At 42.4% G+C, this 16,435-nt stretch overlaps 1 protein-coding gene across 1 annotated transcript; it reads right to left on the bottom strand.

The window, feature by feature from the left end:
- Positions 1–1,113: 1,113 nt before the first annotated feature.
- On the bottom strand, positions 1,114–9,711 carry LOC137032495 (retinol dehydrogenase 8-like). The gene is made up of 6 exons (XM_067404255.1): positions 9,606–9,711; positions 8,329–8,490; positions 8,016–8,195; positions 7,813–7,906; positions 1,660–1,843; positions 1,114–1,341 (listed from the first exon to the last, which is right to left on the bottom strand). The coding sequence occupies exons 1-6, from the start codon at positions 9,709–9,711 to the stop codon at positions 1,114–1,116; spliced, it is 954 nt and encodes a 317-aa protein (XP_067260356.1).
- Between the last annotated feature and the right edge of the window lie 6,724 nt (positions 9,712–16,435).

Raw genomic sequence — 16,435 nt, 5'->3', positions numbered from 1 at the left:
TCCAACAGTAGTCACATTACTGAATGCACACTGTGCTATGTTTACATCTTTGAATGCATATGTGTTATTCTAAGGTAAGATAATACATATCTCTCTGTATATTGTCTGGCTGTACAGACAGAGGAAAGTTCAGGATTCAAGCTTACAAACTAGAGGATCCAAACTGTTGGAACACACTGCAGACACTCAAGTATGTCAAACACTAATTCTGATATACTGAAACTGAATTGTTGTGGATCTTATCTTTTGTTTTTAGTTAGTGCACTACATTACCCATACTCCTCTGGTCCAGGTCTATAAGTAAATCTCACTTCCTCCCTTTGTTTCTTTGAATTGGTATGGTGTTTGTGTGGACAACCAAATATGTCCTTTAAATCCTTTCTATAGGAACTGTTAAGTAAGTTTGTTTGTCAATTTCTTTTTTTTTTTTTTTTATTAATTTGAATCGTATATTTCATCATTATTTTATACATTGTTGATATGTTAATTATTTTGAAGAATGTTTTGTATCAAACAACAAAAGACTCGCAGTAAACAATTACTCACTGCTCTTGCCTCAAATTTTTTATATCTTTAATAAGGATTCATTTATATTTAATTTATACAGTGAAGTCTATGCAGTGTTATTTTACATTTGATGACTTTACTCTAACTTGAGTCTGTATCAAACTTGAAAAGCACTGTATTTCATTTAAATCTTTTTTCGATTGTGTTTATTTGTTTACTTGTAGTTTGATTATGTAAGGAATAATTGACGACGAGCCATTGAATTCATAGAAAATAATGCAGTCAAGACCTGCTAGAACTACTTTAGCCATGCGTTTGGTACGCTAGTCAACCAATCAGATTCGAGCATTCAATAGCCCCGTAGAATAAATGTTTTTATTTATTACAGACTGTTTATTTGTATTTAATAATGTAATAATTCATATTTTATATTATACTTTTTATGTAGAATGCATTGTTCTTTCATTCTACGTAAAAAGTCTGGGAGAAAAACAAAGAAATTACTAGCCAATGGCAACTTAAGCTTCAGTGTGTCCATAGAGTGTTTGTGTGCATCTGTTAGATGAGATGATTGGTCTTTGTAAGTTTCCTCAGGAGATGTGTGTGTTAGACTGGTGAGATGGTTCGTCTCCGTAACCATCCAGGGGTCAGGTACTTCATGAGTCTCACACTAACATCCATGACTCCTCCCAGGTTATACAGCATGTGATAGAAGGTGTGAATAGACAGGCTGCGCGTCTCGTCCGCATACTTCAGCGCCACAATCGGAGTGTACAGAGGATTCGTCAGGTTACGGAACGGAGGACAAGGCGACTCAATCACCTTCTTAGTGACCTTCAGAGACAGAGAAAGTGAATGAGTAAGTTTCAGTCCTTCTTAGCCTGTTCAAGATGAACTCATGTGACTTTGTCATTATTTAGTCATTTTATTCAGTTTCACATAATAGGCCCTTCATACGAAGTGTCCAAACCAGTGGAAGATAACTACAATAATACCTGTCACAATAACTATATTCACTATATTCAACTATATTCATCATTTCAGTAATAATATGGACTTTGCTATTCTCTTAAGAGTTGGAATGATTATTAAAGCTTTGTTTCTAGTTATGGTTCTTGGTGTGAATGGGTATGAATTCACGTGTGTTCTGACCTTGGCGATGTCTTCAGGTGTTTGTCCCAGGCTTTGAAAGAGGTTCACTTGGGTGGGCAGGTAGCAGTTCCTGAAGTGATAGAGCGTCTCGGCGTCAGCACCGATGAACTCTTTCTTAGAAACGTCTGCCATTAACTTCATCTCAAACTCAGTGTTTACAGGCCCGGGCTCGATCATCGACACACTGACAGACAGAGATACGTCAGACTGCAGTGAGTCGCTTCAGCACAGATCTAGAACCCTCTAGAATCAAGCCCATGTAGGGAAGATATTTATGATGCTTTTGCTCTAATGGCAAATCTGCTCTTTTAGTTATAGAATATATATTCAAATAATTCAATAAAATAATTATAAATTATTAACCAGGGGCGGACTGGCCGTTGGGAGAACCGGGAGTTTACCTAGTGGGCCGACCCGTTGCAACGTAAATATATATGAAGAATGGATTATAGTAAATTTACATAGTCCATATCCTTCTGTCAGCCCAGATGAATTGTTTGCGCGATTTAGTGGTAGGTATTGAACTTTAGTGATATTAAACTTCCTGGTATGGAACAGAGATTTGAAATTTTTCATAATTATTTACTATTTTCCATGTGCACCAGGAAAGACAACAACATGAAGTATGCTAGTCATTCAATAATGTTAATGATAAGCATTTCAATAATAACAGTAAAACATATACATTTCTGCATAAATAGCATTTATATTTTTATGTTATGTAATTTGTGATAACATACATTTTTTATTATTATTTTTTACACTTTTCAAGATTTTTTTTTTCATCTAGAAATTGCACATTTAAAATGTACTCATATATCCAGGTTTTCCAAGACTATAAATCCTGGTTCCTTGACATAAAAATGATGTTAGCTTGCATGACAATCCTGGTTCTTCAATGAAGAAGGAAACAAATACAAATGTTGGTCAGCTTATCTAATGGTTTTCATTTAATTTATTTTAATGCTTGTTTTGTTTTATATTAAATCATTTTAAGTCATCTTGAATCCAATGGCTAAAAGCATTGCTCTAGAACTTCGCTTAGTTCCTGATCATGTAAAGGGTTAGTTCACCCAAAAATGAAAATTCTGTCATTAATTACTCATGTCATTCCACAACCGTGAGACTTTTGTTGCAGCTGAAATATAACATTAATAACATTAAATAAATATATTATTTTATCAGGTTAAATATTGATTATTAGTCAATCCTTTCTCCACCTTTATCTAAACCTCTCTACTTAACCATCGGTCATGCACATCTCACAGCAAAATCCCCAGAGATAAATCAGTTCTGCTCAGAGTACATATCGTCCCTCTCTAAATAGTGTTAAAATAACACTGTAGCAGAGTTAAAGTTAATGAGATAATTAAGCAATTGTGACAGAAGTCAGTTGTAGTTCTTGTGTTTCTCTTTTCTTCAGTGATTCTGCTTGTTAACAGCAGGTGTTCATCACTAATGCACAATCATCACTTAATTAATTGCTTAATTATCTCATTAACTTTAACTCTGCTTCAGTGTTATTTTAACACTATTTAGAGAGGGACCATATGTACTCTGAGCAGAGTTGATTTAACTCTGGGGATTTTGCTGTGTGTGTTTGCAGTTTTTTAACACTTTTTATTCATGTTTGTAGTTCTGAACCAAATCCTCCTCCAAAGCGCAATGGGTTGTGGGCAATATTAGCCATTATGGTGTGCACAGTGTTACAGATCCCTTGTTCCCCTGGACTCCATTTCCCAAGATCCTCCTGTTCTCCACACCTGCACCCACTTCCTCGTCATCTCCCCATCTTCACGGATCACCTGCACCTGGACTCTCTCATTAGCACACCCTTTATAATGCACTCACCCCCTGCACTCCTTGTCTGTCCTGAATGTTAGTTTGATGTGTTGATGTGTGTATCCTCGCTACAATTGTGAATAAACGCTCTACTTTGTGGATATCTGTTACCGACTCATCTCTACCACACCAGCACGTAACAGAAGGACAGACCCAAACCGCTGGATATCCACAAGCCAACAGATGGGGTTATTTCTGATTCCTGTGGCTCCAGCTCCCCCACAGCCTCTCACGCCGACATCAGCGGCTGACCAGCTCATCAGCATCTTCCAGGTGGGACGTTCGCTGGAGAGGTATGTGGAGGAGTTTGTTGAGTTGGCTTATTTGACAAACTGGTCGGATGCTCGGTTGATCGCCCTGTTTTTGGATGGACTGGACGCAGGACACTATCCGTTTTGAAGAACCTGTCGATTATGTTTCCTTAACTGATGCTATAAATTTAGTTTTGTATTTAAATTGCTCCAATTTCTTGGTCCAAGAGGTTCAGGATATGTGTCCATCTCGTCCAGTTCCCCCCGAAACAGAGGTGGCCAGGCCAGTTTGTCAAGCTCCATCTTCCTCCACATACCCCTCCAGGGAATGTTTCCCCTGTGTCCTGCCGGGCCCACAAATCTCCTCTGGGCCCGGTACATCTAAAAGGAGGAAGAGGAAGAAGGGCGAGCGCTCTCCAGTCTCCTGTGAGCCAGTCTCTCCAGTCTCTCCAGAGCCCGCTCCAGTCTCTCCAGAGCCCGCTCCAGTCTCTCCAGAGCCCGCTCCAGTCTCTCCAGAGCCCGCTCCAGTCTCTCCAGAGCCCGCTCCAGTCTCTCCAGAGCCCGCTCCTGTATCTCCAGAGCCCGCTCCTGTATCTCCAGAGCCCGCTCCTGTATCTCCAGAGCCCGCTCCTGTATCTCCAGAGCCCGCTCCAACCCTGTGCGAGCCGCCAGATCTGGACTGGCTTATTGACTTTTTTAACGAGCCCTCAGCTCCAGCCGCCGCCTACGAGCCCTCAGCTCCAGCCGCCGCCTACGAGCCCTCAGCTCCAGCCGCCGCCTACGAGCCCTCAGCTCCAGCCGCCGCCTACGAACCCTCAGCTCCAGCCGCCGCCTACGAGCCCTCAGCTCCAGCCGCCGCCTACGAGCCCTCAGCTCCAGCCGCCGCCTACGAACCCTCAGCTCCAGCCGCCGCCTACGAACCCTCAGCTCCAGCCGCCGCCTACGAGCCCTCAGCTCCAGCCGCCGCCTACGAGCCCTCAGCTCCAGCCGCCGCCTACGAGCCCTCAGCTCCAGCCGCCGCCTACGAGCCCTCAGCTCCAGCCGCCGCCTACGAGCCCTCAGCTCCAGCCGCCGCCTACGAGCCCGCCGCTCCAGCCGCCGCCGCCGAGCCCGCCGCTCCAGTCTCCGCCGCCGAGCCAAGTTCTCCAGTCTCCGCCGCCGAGCCAAGTTCTCCAGTCTCCGCCGCCGAGCCAAGTTCTCCAGTCTCCGCCGCCGAGCCAAGTTCTCCAGTCTCCGCCGCCGAGCCAAGTTCTCCAGTCTCCGCCGCCGAGCCAAGTTCTCCAGTCTCCGCCGCCGAGCCAAGTTCTCCAGTCTCCGCCGCCGAGCCAAGTTCTCCAGTCTCCACCGCCCTAAAGCCCACTCCTGCCCACAGAAACAATCCCTTCCTCAGACTTTTAAAGACTTGCCTTAAATTCCCCATGTATTTTTTGGGGGGGGGCCTAGTACCCGTTCCGGTACCTGTGGGTGGGGAACTCCTGGGCGGGGGTTCGGAAGCGCCAGAGCCCACCAGGGCTCCTGACCCTCCATGGCAGCCCGCTGCACCTGACCCTCCATGGCAGCCCGCTGCACCTGACCCGCCGTGGCAGCCCGCTGCACCTGACCCTCCGTGGCAGCCCGCTGCACCTGACCCTCCATGGCAACCCGCTGCACCTGACCCTCCGTGGCAGCCCGCTGCACCTGACCCTCCATGGCAGCCCGCTGCACCTGACCCTCCATGGCAGCCCGCTGCACCTGACCCTCCATGGCAGCCCGCTGCACCTGACCCTCCATGGCAGCCCGCTGCACCTGACCCGCCGTGGCAGCCCGCTGCACCTGACCCTCCGTGGCAGCCCGCTGCACCTGACCCTCCATGGCAACCCGCTGCACCTGACCCTCCGTGGCAGCCCGCTGCACCTGACCCTCCATGGCAACCCGCTGCACCTGACCCGCCATGGCAGCCCGCTGCACCTGACCCGCCATGGCTGCCCACGGCTCCAGACCCGCCATGGCTACCCACGGCTCCAGACCCACCATGGCTGTCCACGGCTCAAGACCTGCCATGGTTCATGGATCCGCCCTGGAGACCTCCGTTCCTGTCCGCTCCTCTCCCTGCACCTGCATGAGATCTCCAGGGCGCCCGCCCCCCCCTCCCGGTGTCTCCATCTACGGCGCGAGGTCGCGCCTACCGGGAGGGGGGAGTACTGTTACAGATCCCTTGTTCCCCTGGACTCCATTTCCCAAGATCCTCCTGTTCTCCACACCTGCACCCACTTCCTCGTCATCTCCCCATCTTCACGGATCACCTGCACCTGGACTCTCTCATTAGCACACCCTTTATAATGCACTCACCCCCTGCACTCCTTGTCTGTCCTGAATGTTAGTTTGATGTGTTGATGTGTGTATCCTCGCTACAATTGTGAATAAACGCTCTACTTTGTGGATATCTGTTACCGACTCATCTCTACCACACCAGCACGTAACACACAGATCCATACTTTTTACATACTCTTATCTCACATGCTATTTAGGATGGATAGTACAAACCCGATTCCAAAAAAGTTGGGACACTGTACAAATTGTGAATAAAAACAGAATGCAATAATGTGGAAGTTTCAAATTTCAATATTTTATTCAGAATACAACATAGATGACATATCAAATATTTAAACTGAGAAAATGTATAATTTTAAGGGAAAAATAAGTTGCTCAAGTTTAGGAATAGGAACGTTGTCCCATTCTTGTCTAATACAGGCTTCTAGTTGCTCAACTGTCTTAGGTCTTCTTTGTCGCATCTTCCTCTTTATGATGCACCAAATGTTTTCTATGGGTGAAAGATCTGGACTGCAGGCTGGCCATTTCAGTATCCGGATCCTTCTTCTTCACAGCCATGATGTTGTAATTGATGCAGTGTGTGGTCTGGCATTGTCATGTTGGAAAATGCAAGGTCTTCCCTGAAAGAGACGACGTCTGGATGGGAGCATATGTTGTTCTAGAACTTGGATATACCTTTCAGCATTGATGGTGCCTTTCCAGATGTGTAAGCTGCCCATGCCACATGCACTCATGCAACCCCATACCATCAGAGATGCAGCTTCTGAACTGAGCGCTGATAACAACTTGGGTTGTCCTTCAAAGAACTTCAAATTTTGATTAGTCTGACCACAGAACAGTTTTCCACTTTGCCACAGTCCATTTTAAATGAGTCTTGGCCCAGAGAAATGCCTGCGCTTCTGGATCATGTTTAGATATGGCTTCTTTTTTGACCTATAGAGTTTTAGCCGGCAACGGCGAATGGCACGGTGGATTGTGTTCACGACAATGTTTTCTGGAAGTATTCCTGAGCCCATGTTGTGATTTCCATTACAGTAGCATTCCTGTATGTGATGCAGTGCCGTCTAAGGGCCCGAAGATCACGGGCATCCAGTATGGTTTTCCGGCCTTGACCCTTACGCACAGAGATTGTTCCAGATTCTCTGAATCTTTGGATGATATTATGCACTGTAGATGATGATAACTTCAAACTCTTTGCAATTTTTCTCTGAGAAACTCCTTTCTGATATTGCTCCACTATTTTTGGCCGCAGCATTGGGGGAATTGGTGATCCTCTGCCCATCTTGACTTCTGAGAGACACTGTCACTCTGAGAGGCTCTTTTTATACCCAATCATGTTGCCAATTGACCTAATAAGTTGCAAATTGGTCCTCCAGCTGTTCCTTATATGTACATTTAACTTTTCCGGCCTCTTATTGCTACCTGTCCAAACTTTTTTGGAATGTGTAGCTCTCATGAAATCCAAAATGAGCCAATATTTGGCATGACATTTCAAAGTGTCTCAATTTCAACATTTGATATGTTATCTATATTCTATTGTGAATAAAATATAAGTTTATGAGATTTGTAAATTATTGCATTCCTTTATTATTCACAATTTGTACAGTGTCCCAACGTTTTTGGAATCAGGTTTATATGTACATTTGGATGCAGGGAAAGACCTATAGAAGTCACGTGACTAGTCATACTGAAAATCGCATGACAGGATGAGGAAATACAGGAACGCAAAGTGGCAAACGCTAAGACTCACGAGACGTTAAACTTGAGCAGCTGGAGGGCGAGACCCTCACACAATCCCTCCGTGGCGAACTTTGATGCAGAGTAGACGTCATTAAACGCCACACCTGTGAAGAGCAACACAAATCTGATTCATGATTCTGTACACTGATGTCTCCACATGTGTGTCATTCAGCAGATCCTCATGAAAGCTACGAGCTCTTCTACTGCTCTTACCATGCAGGCCCAGCACGCTGCTGATGACGACGATGTGTCCAGAGCGTCTCCTCTTCATGTCGGGCATGACCTCTTTAATCATGCGCACCGCACCGTAGAAATTGGTCTCGAACACCTGCTTCATGTCATCCAAACTGAGAGCCTCAATGGGCCCCACCAGACCGACGCCAGCGTTATTGACTACAAACACACAGATGAACTCTGGCTGAAGCTGAAGCCTTGAAAGAGAAACTCATTCATCATCTTAACCTGAGCATGGATGAGCAGAAGTCAGCGGAGACAGATCTGTGTGTGTGTGTGTGTTTGTACTCACTGAGTATGTCTATATGTCGATCTTTGATGCTGTCGACACACTGTTTGACAGATTCGTCGCTGCAGACGTCCAGCGTGAGCAGAGACAGAGTTCGACCGTACGCGTCTCCAGCCGCTTCAACCAACTTATCCTTCCGCTTCAGATCCCGCATCGTAGCTATGACTGAACACACACACAAGAATGACTTCACTGAGTGCGTACAAAATGAATGCAACTCTTGATGGAATGTTTTTTTTGGCCAGGTAGAGTATAATATGAGGGACTGGTTGAGTTTCTAATCAATCAGATCCGATTCCTATTGGCTGCAGTTTCTTTCATCACTAACATCAGATTGATATCAGAAACAAACCCAGCAGCTTCCAAACAGCCAGTGAGCTGCTGACTCACAGAAACAATCCTCTGAAGTCTATTATGAGACTATTATGAGTCAATGAGTTCATTACTCATTACCATGCTATTACAGTAATCTGACAGCTCATTAAAACTCTTTTTAATTGTCGTTTTTGCAACATCAGCACTTTTCATGCACCGAACCGAATCAACATTGACGCGACTGTCTTCAGTACAGCTGTTTATAGCTGAACTGAACTGAAAATGAAATATCTTTACACAGTAATTGAACTGAACTGAATTAACTGCATTGAGCTGAATAATGACACTATTGTCTAATTTGATGAAGTCTGCATCATTTATTCAGTGAAGCTACTTTAAAACAATCACTGTTGTATGAAGCACAATAAAATAAAGCAGATTTGACTCGTTTGATCCCTAATAATAGCAGATCTGACAAACAATCCTACAGGAATGTTCATCATCCCGAATGACATTCCTCAAAGTCACGGAATACCGTAAGATCCTACTGAACAAGGCGATTCTTCTGAACAATGACATTCAGTTCTTGTTTGACTCATTTGAGTTAGATTAATTTATTAGTTGTTCCTTTAAAATTGTTTGGCAAACTGAAGTAGCAATAGGTGAACTGTGGTATTTCACCATCAATTTTGATCAATTGTGTATTGATCTGTAATATGTGTGATTTTTGTGTGTGATTTTTTTTAAGAAAACTCAATTTTTAAGAAGTCTCAATTAAAATGTTAAATGATGAATGAGCGTTATTATTTTATTTTATTATTTTTGTTGTTGAATCTGTTTGTTTTTAATGATTTTGTCAATGTAAACACCTTGAGACCAACACAAATGTCCACTTTGGGGGACAATAAAGTGCATTTCATTTAATTTCATTAATTTAATTTAATTGTCATTGATTCGTGTCTTACCGTAGTAGCGCTTCATCTCGTCTCTCGCGAGCATCACGGCGATACCCATCCCGATCCCGGACGAGCAGCCGGTGATCAGCACCACTTTCTGCCCTTCTGTTGCCATGGCTTCAGCTGAGTAACTGAGCGCGAGATGCGCGCGAGTCTCTTCAGCGCTCCTCAGCAGATCAGCCCACGTGGGCGAGCCCGGATTACTCAGACTGTCTGCGGGATTTATAAAATGCACAGATTGATAGTGATTCAGCAGATAAAGATCGATCGCCTATAAACCACAACCACACAGTTAGGTTGCAGTTATATTAAAGTCCCGGTTTTTATAATAAAAATGCCCTTTAACTTTTTTCCTGTTAATATCCAAAATATATCGCCGTTTAGAAAAAAAAAAAAAAACAAAGCTTAAAAATAGTATAAACATTTAACTTTGCTATATTTCGTATATCACGATTAATTATAATATTTTGTGAATGGAAGAGTATGTTTTGAACGGGTGCACGAGACAAGAAGATTCTGCAAAAACCGTTAAATGTCAATCACAGAGCGCGCGCAAAGGGAGTCTGATTGACAGGAGCTTTTCTGAGGTAATTTTTTACCACAAGGTATTTGCTTTTTTACTTCACAAAAAAATGACTTTATTAAGTTAAATAAGACAGTAATGTCATCACATTTAGGTGTAGACGAATACAAAAATAAGAGTAAAACACTGCTAATGCGTGCAGATTACTCAAATTTACATTCTATATGAGCTCACGCTGGTCTAGTCCTGTTTAACACACGATAAAGGTTCGTATACTTGAATATAAACATAATGTTTTAATCTAAGACAAATTTTAAATCGTTCTTTTTTTTAGTTAATTCTCCGTAGAAACAAGAAAACGCGAGTATGAAGAGGACACTATTCCGTCTGGCCCTGCGTTCCATTAGGAAGGGCTGATCCCTATGCCCTAATCCCTTCAAAGTGTTTACCCTCCGGGGTGAGAGCTTCAAAGGTATGAAGGGTGTAGGGGTCAAAAAAAGGAGGTGCCTTCGTCTTTTTTTCCCCCTGGTTTACTTTTTGTATTTATACGCATTCATTTATTGTTAACATTAACAGCTACTGCCGGTCTTTTACCTTAAATATGATGTATTGTGTCTGAGCTGTAAAGTATTTTTGTTGAAGTACAATGTAATTTTGACCATAATAATGTACCAAATCTAACTTGTATAAATCTTACAGTAGAAAATACTATGGGGTGAATCAGGGTGATTGGGACACTTTTTGCCATCGAGATGAATTGGAAATAGTGTCCCAATCAACGTGAATTCATCCTATGTACGTTTATAGGTAAAATCGAACTCCAAGCCTCCTGTACCCATTCTGTGACGTCAAACAACTTCCTTGTGCAAAGGATCATGGGGGTCCGAAGTGTCCATCAGTTGCAGAGTATGTGAGCGGAGCTGAGCGGGAAGAATTAGCGCTCCACGCTCAAAGTATTTCATAATTACTCCGCTCAAGCTCCGCTCTGGGTGTACAATTTTCCGCTCCTCGCTCCCTCCCCCACTCCGTCCTTATAGTCTCGCTCCGTTTTCGCTCCACGGTATTTTTATTTATTTTTTTAATAACACCAGTCTCTGATCAGAAGATGCATGTAGTGTAAAACGAATACGCAGTACTAAGAGAAGAACATCCATACTTTATTGGAATTTTGAACACTGAACAGCCCCAAACCAATAGCTCACTTTTAAGCACAGCAAAATAAAAAAATAACTGTTGAATGAGGCTAAATTAAATAAAGTATCAATTGAAAAACATTATATTAAATTATCAAACGAAAAACATTACATTAAATAAAATAAATCACAAACTAGAATATGAAGTTAAACAAATTGCCAAACGAAAAAATATAGATCCCTTTTAGCCAACTTATAGCCTATATTGAGAAATAGGCCTACTATGAACAGAAAAAAATGCTGGCTGGTTAAACATAGGCTATTTTAAAAAATAAATTATCAAATGAAAAACATTATATTAAATTATCAAACGAAAAACTTTACATTAAATAAAATAAATAAATCACAAACTAAAATATGAAGTTAAACAAATTGCCAAACGAAAAAATAAAGATCTCTTTTAGCCAACTTTTAGCCTATATTAATATTGAGAAATAGGCCTACTATGAACAGGAAAAAAAATGCTGGCAGGTTGAACATTAGGGAGCGAAGCTAAATCTCCAGTGCTGCGTTAACTTTTAGAAAAACGAGCTTTTGCAGAGTGGCAGGTGCCAAGCACATGCGATTATTGCTGGACATCAGACCAGCAATAGAAAACACCCTTTCCACGCTGGCCGAGCCGCTGGGAATGCTAAATATGCGTCTTGCAATTTGTGAAAGTTGTGGCAGTACATTAGAATTTTCTTTCCAGAAGCGAAGGACGTCGTCAACTTCGGTGTTCAATCTTGGCATTCCAAGGTATTGCTCGACTTCTCCTCTTACGTCTAGTGTTGTAGAAGACGAACAGGTCACAGTTGCGTATGACTGGAACATTGACTTGACTTTTTTTGCGCTCGATGGCTCAGGGACAGGGTCAGGGACAGTCACAGGGTCAGCGACAAGGGAAAGGGATGTTACTTTTTTATTTACACTGCAGAGAAGTTCTGTTTGATGAACTAACAACTCACGGATCTCAATCTGTTTGCCTTGAACCTACAAGAACAATACAATTAGCTATGATTATTTAGAATAATAATAATGAGTTTTCATACATGTAGGCCTACTGTATTATTTTTAGCATTATTGTAAGTTAGCATACATTTTATTTTTTATTTTATTTTAATAAACCATGGTTAATTTCTGAATGCTATGCCTTTGTGTAATTAATTACTTGCCTTTTCATCTCTTGCAATCCACTCGTTCTTGAAGCGTGGATCTAATAATGCAGCCAGAATAACGTGAGTGTCACATAAAACCTTTGATAACGAGTCTCAAAGTTCTCAGCTAGAGTTTCTGCGAATGCGGCTATTTCCAGTGGAGTGTCACTGGAAACATCAGACATCATTCTGTGTATTTCTGCAACTGCCGGTAGGATCATCCCCAGGTTTCCCAGCTCCTTTTGTAAACTGTCTGTCAGTTCAGCAAATGGTGTGAGTACTCTCACTAAGCCTTTAAGAAGGAGGACATCATTGCATGTGATTTTCCCATCATCTGTGATCGACGTCAGCCTATTTTGCCAAAGCGTGTCCTTCTCAAACATTTTCAGCACCGACTCGATCATCCGCAACTGACTGTTCCATCTGGTTGCGCATGCAGTTGTGGGACGAACACCTAATTTGTCTATTTCCTCTGTGTTCAGTGTGCTTTTTCTGATTGTTTTGACTGCTTTTCCAACCTTGTTGATTATTGAATTGATTGCATTGTGCTTCGCAATTGCGTCTTTAATTGCAAGTTGGAGTAAGTGGATCGGACATCTTAGGTGAAGATTTGATTTTGTGACGTAGTTCTCTACCATCATGTTCAATTGGATGGCCAGCTGGTCTGCATGGAGCTGCAGGAGTGCAACATCTGGAGCATCACCCTCACCATCTGTCTCCCTGTCCCCGAGATCTTGGTCCAGCTGATCCCCGAATTCGCTAAACCAGGCAGATTGAAGGCTTTTACCATATTGCTGGCGCTATCAGTTACTACTCTGATCACACCACGCTGAATATTCCAGCGTCTCAGGACCTCCTCATATTTTTCATAAATGTGCTTCGCTGTGTGGTGTCCCTGAATGTGTTCACAACTCAGCAGAACAGTGTGGCCTTGAAAGTTTTCATCTACAAAACTTCCCACGATACTCCAGAAAACTGTGACCTCGTCGGCTCGTCCAAATATCAAGGGCCACTGAGAGTCCATTGCAGTTCTGTAGCAGAACGCGCAATTTATTCTCCAACTCTAATAAAGCATGTGGCATGAGTGTGTCACGGACCGTGCTATAGCAAGGTGGGGTGTAGCCAGGCTGTGCAATGTTCGCAAAATAGCGCATCCCTTTTCTTTCTCCTTTGGTGAGTGGCTCATAGTCCATGTAAATCATTTTAAAGAAAGCCTGGTCTAGTTCACTCTTCCTCTCCTGTGAAATATTTATTTTGTCGTTCTTTGTTGAAAGAAGCCTTTAAATTTACTGCTCTGTGTCTCTTTACATGTTTCCTGTGATTTTTTCTCTGCAAAAAATGTAAATTGAACATAAATATGGCGCTAAAATTAAATGTAAATAATAAGTAGGCCTAGCCTAAATGCCAATACAATATTTACAAATGTATTAATTCTGCATTGGTGGTTTAGGTTGTTCAAGCTGAATAATACCGACCTTCAGATTTTTTTTCCACGTGTGAGCGAAAAACTTTATCGTGTTTCCTTGACACATGCCTTTTAAGATTCCACAATGAATCTTTTGACGTTGCAATCACCTCCCCGCACTCGCGTTCTCCTTTGTCATCACTACCTTTTATAATACATTTATATTTTTTTTCCCCTTCTTCACGGTAATATTTCAGAAACTCCATTTTTTCTGTCTCTCTTTACCTGTGCTTACTGCTTATTACCAACTTATAAAATCGTCCATCATTTAATGGAGATGCACAGGTGGAAATCGCGAGGGGTCGGTAAAAATGTAATTAAAATCATGTGATAAATTAATTACATGATATATACTTTATATAAATGTTTGTGAAAGTACTAATAAAACAATACAAATGCAAACGAATGCAAAATATGATTAGAAACATTTTGATTCCCCCTCCGTCTCCTGACAGTGGTTTGGTCCTGGGACTCCTGGCTCGTGATTGGTAATTGAGCGATAGTGGAGCGTTTCGGAGCGAGAGAAAATCACAACGCTCCGACATTTAAAAAATCCGCTCCTCGCACCTGGCAAAATCACGCAACTCCGCTCCTCGCTCCGCTCCCACTCCGCACCGCTCACATACTCTGATCAGTTGTACCCTTCGAAATCCTTCATTCAGAAGCACTTCAGTTTGGAACGACCCTTAAATATGGCGGCCATGATTGTTTTCACTCCGAAGTGCCCTTTGGAGGGCGATCCCGTTTGGAACGCATTGTGAGTGACGCAGAATAAGAATAAGTGAACTTCATTGTTTGTCACGTGATATAACTGGATAAACGCCTTTAGTTAATTATGTAATAAAGACTGCTTACACTTAATAGATGAGAAGATGACATTTTAAAGACTTAACAAATGTCAAATCAATTAGCCTTTTCACAAGAATCTGAAATCACGTGAAGTTAGTTCCGCTATGGGTCTATTTATGTCATGATCACCGTCTGTTCCTGTCACTGTTCCTGGACTACATCTCCCATCATCCTCTCTGTCACTCACCTGCACACACTTCACACTAATCACTGATCACCACACCCAGCTGCAGCTCATTACCTGGACTATAAAGGACTTCCACACACACCACCCGACCGCGAAGTATTGTTTCCCCAGTGTACAATTTCCGAGCGTTTATTCCCTGTTTGCCTGTCTGTTCTCGACCTTGTCTGTTCCTGTTTTTGATCCGTTGCTGCCTGTCCTGATCCTTGCTTTGTATACCAACCTGTGAGTTATATCTGCCTGCCTTGTGACCTACCGCCTGTACCCTGACTACGACCCTGCCTGTCCTTTGCTGCTCCTGTTTGTTCCTGATTGACCCTGCCTGTACGACCATTCGCATTCTTAATAAAACGCTGCACTTGGATCTCCTGCCTGAGCCTCCCATTCGTAACAATTTATTAGCTTGTTTCTCAAATATCGCTTATTACCTTTTCTGTCTGTTTTCTGTTTGCTGTTGTATAATCTACAAAGAAATTATTTTCTACTTGTTTGTAGCTTATGTGGCACGCAGACCGTTGCTCGAATTTACCGGCGGGTGGTTTTATTTCACCAGATGTCACAGTATAGTCTACACAGCTACTCATTCAGCAAATCCCCTGCTTGTATCACCATAAGACAAACATTATTTATATAACTTATTCATCAATATGGGATATAAAGTCATGAGAGATACATAATATTGTTGTGAGTTTAATACGTTTTAAAAATATAGCATGTACTAAAGGGTTAGTTCACCCAAAAATGAAAATTCTGTCATTTATTACTCTCCCTCATGTCGTTCCACACCCGTAAGACCTTTGTTCATCTTCGGAACACAAATTAAGATATTTTTGATGAAATCCGATGGCTCCGTGAGGCCTGCATAGCCAGCAATGACATTTCCTCTCTCAAGATCCATTAATGTACTAAACACATATTTAAATCAGTTCATGTGAGTACAGTGGTTCAATATTAATATTATAAAGCCACGAGAATATTTTTGGAGCGCCAAAAAAAACAAAAATAACGACTTATAAAGTGATGGCCGATTTCAAAACACTGCTTCAGGAAGCTTGGGAGCGTTATGAATGAGTGTGTTGAATCAGCGGTTCGGAGCGCCAAAGTCACATGATTTCAGCCGTTGGCGGTTTGACACGCGATCCAAATCATGATCATGACACAAAAGATTCATAACGCTCCAAAGCTTCCTGAAGCAGTGTTTTGAAATCGGCCATCACTTTATAAGTCGTTATTTTTGTTTTTTTTGGCGCTCCAAAAATATTCTCGTGGCTTTATAATATTAATATTGAACCACTGTACTCACATGAACTGATTTAAATATGTTTTTAGTACATTAATGGATTTTGAGAGAGGAAATGTCATTGTTTATGCAGGCCTTACTGAGCCATCGGATTTCATCAAAAATATCTTAATGTGTGTTCGGAAAGATTAACGAAGGTCTTACAGGTGTGGAACGGCATGAGGGTGAGTAATTAATGACATAATTTTC

The sequence above is a fragment of the Chanodichthys erythropterus genome, chromosome 12, assembly GCF_024489055.1.
Source record: "Chanodichthys erythropterus isolate Z2021 chromosome 12, ASM2448905v1, whole genome shotgun sequence".
Classification (NCBI taxonomy): Eukaryota; Metazoa; Chordata; class Actinopteri; order Cypriniformes; family Xenocyprididae; genus Chanodichthys; species Chanodichthys erythropterus.
The sequence above is the reverse complement of the archived record's forward strand: the minus strand, read 5'-3'. Positions and strand labels throughout refer to the sequence as shown.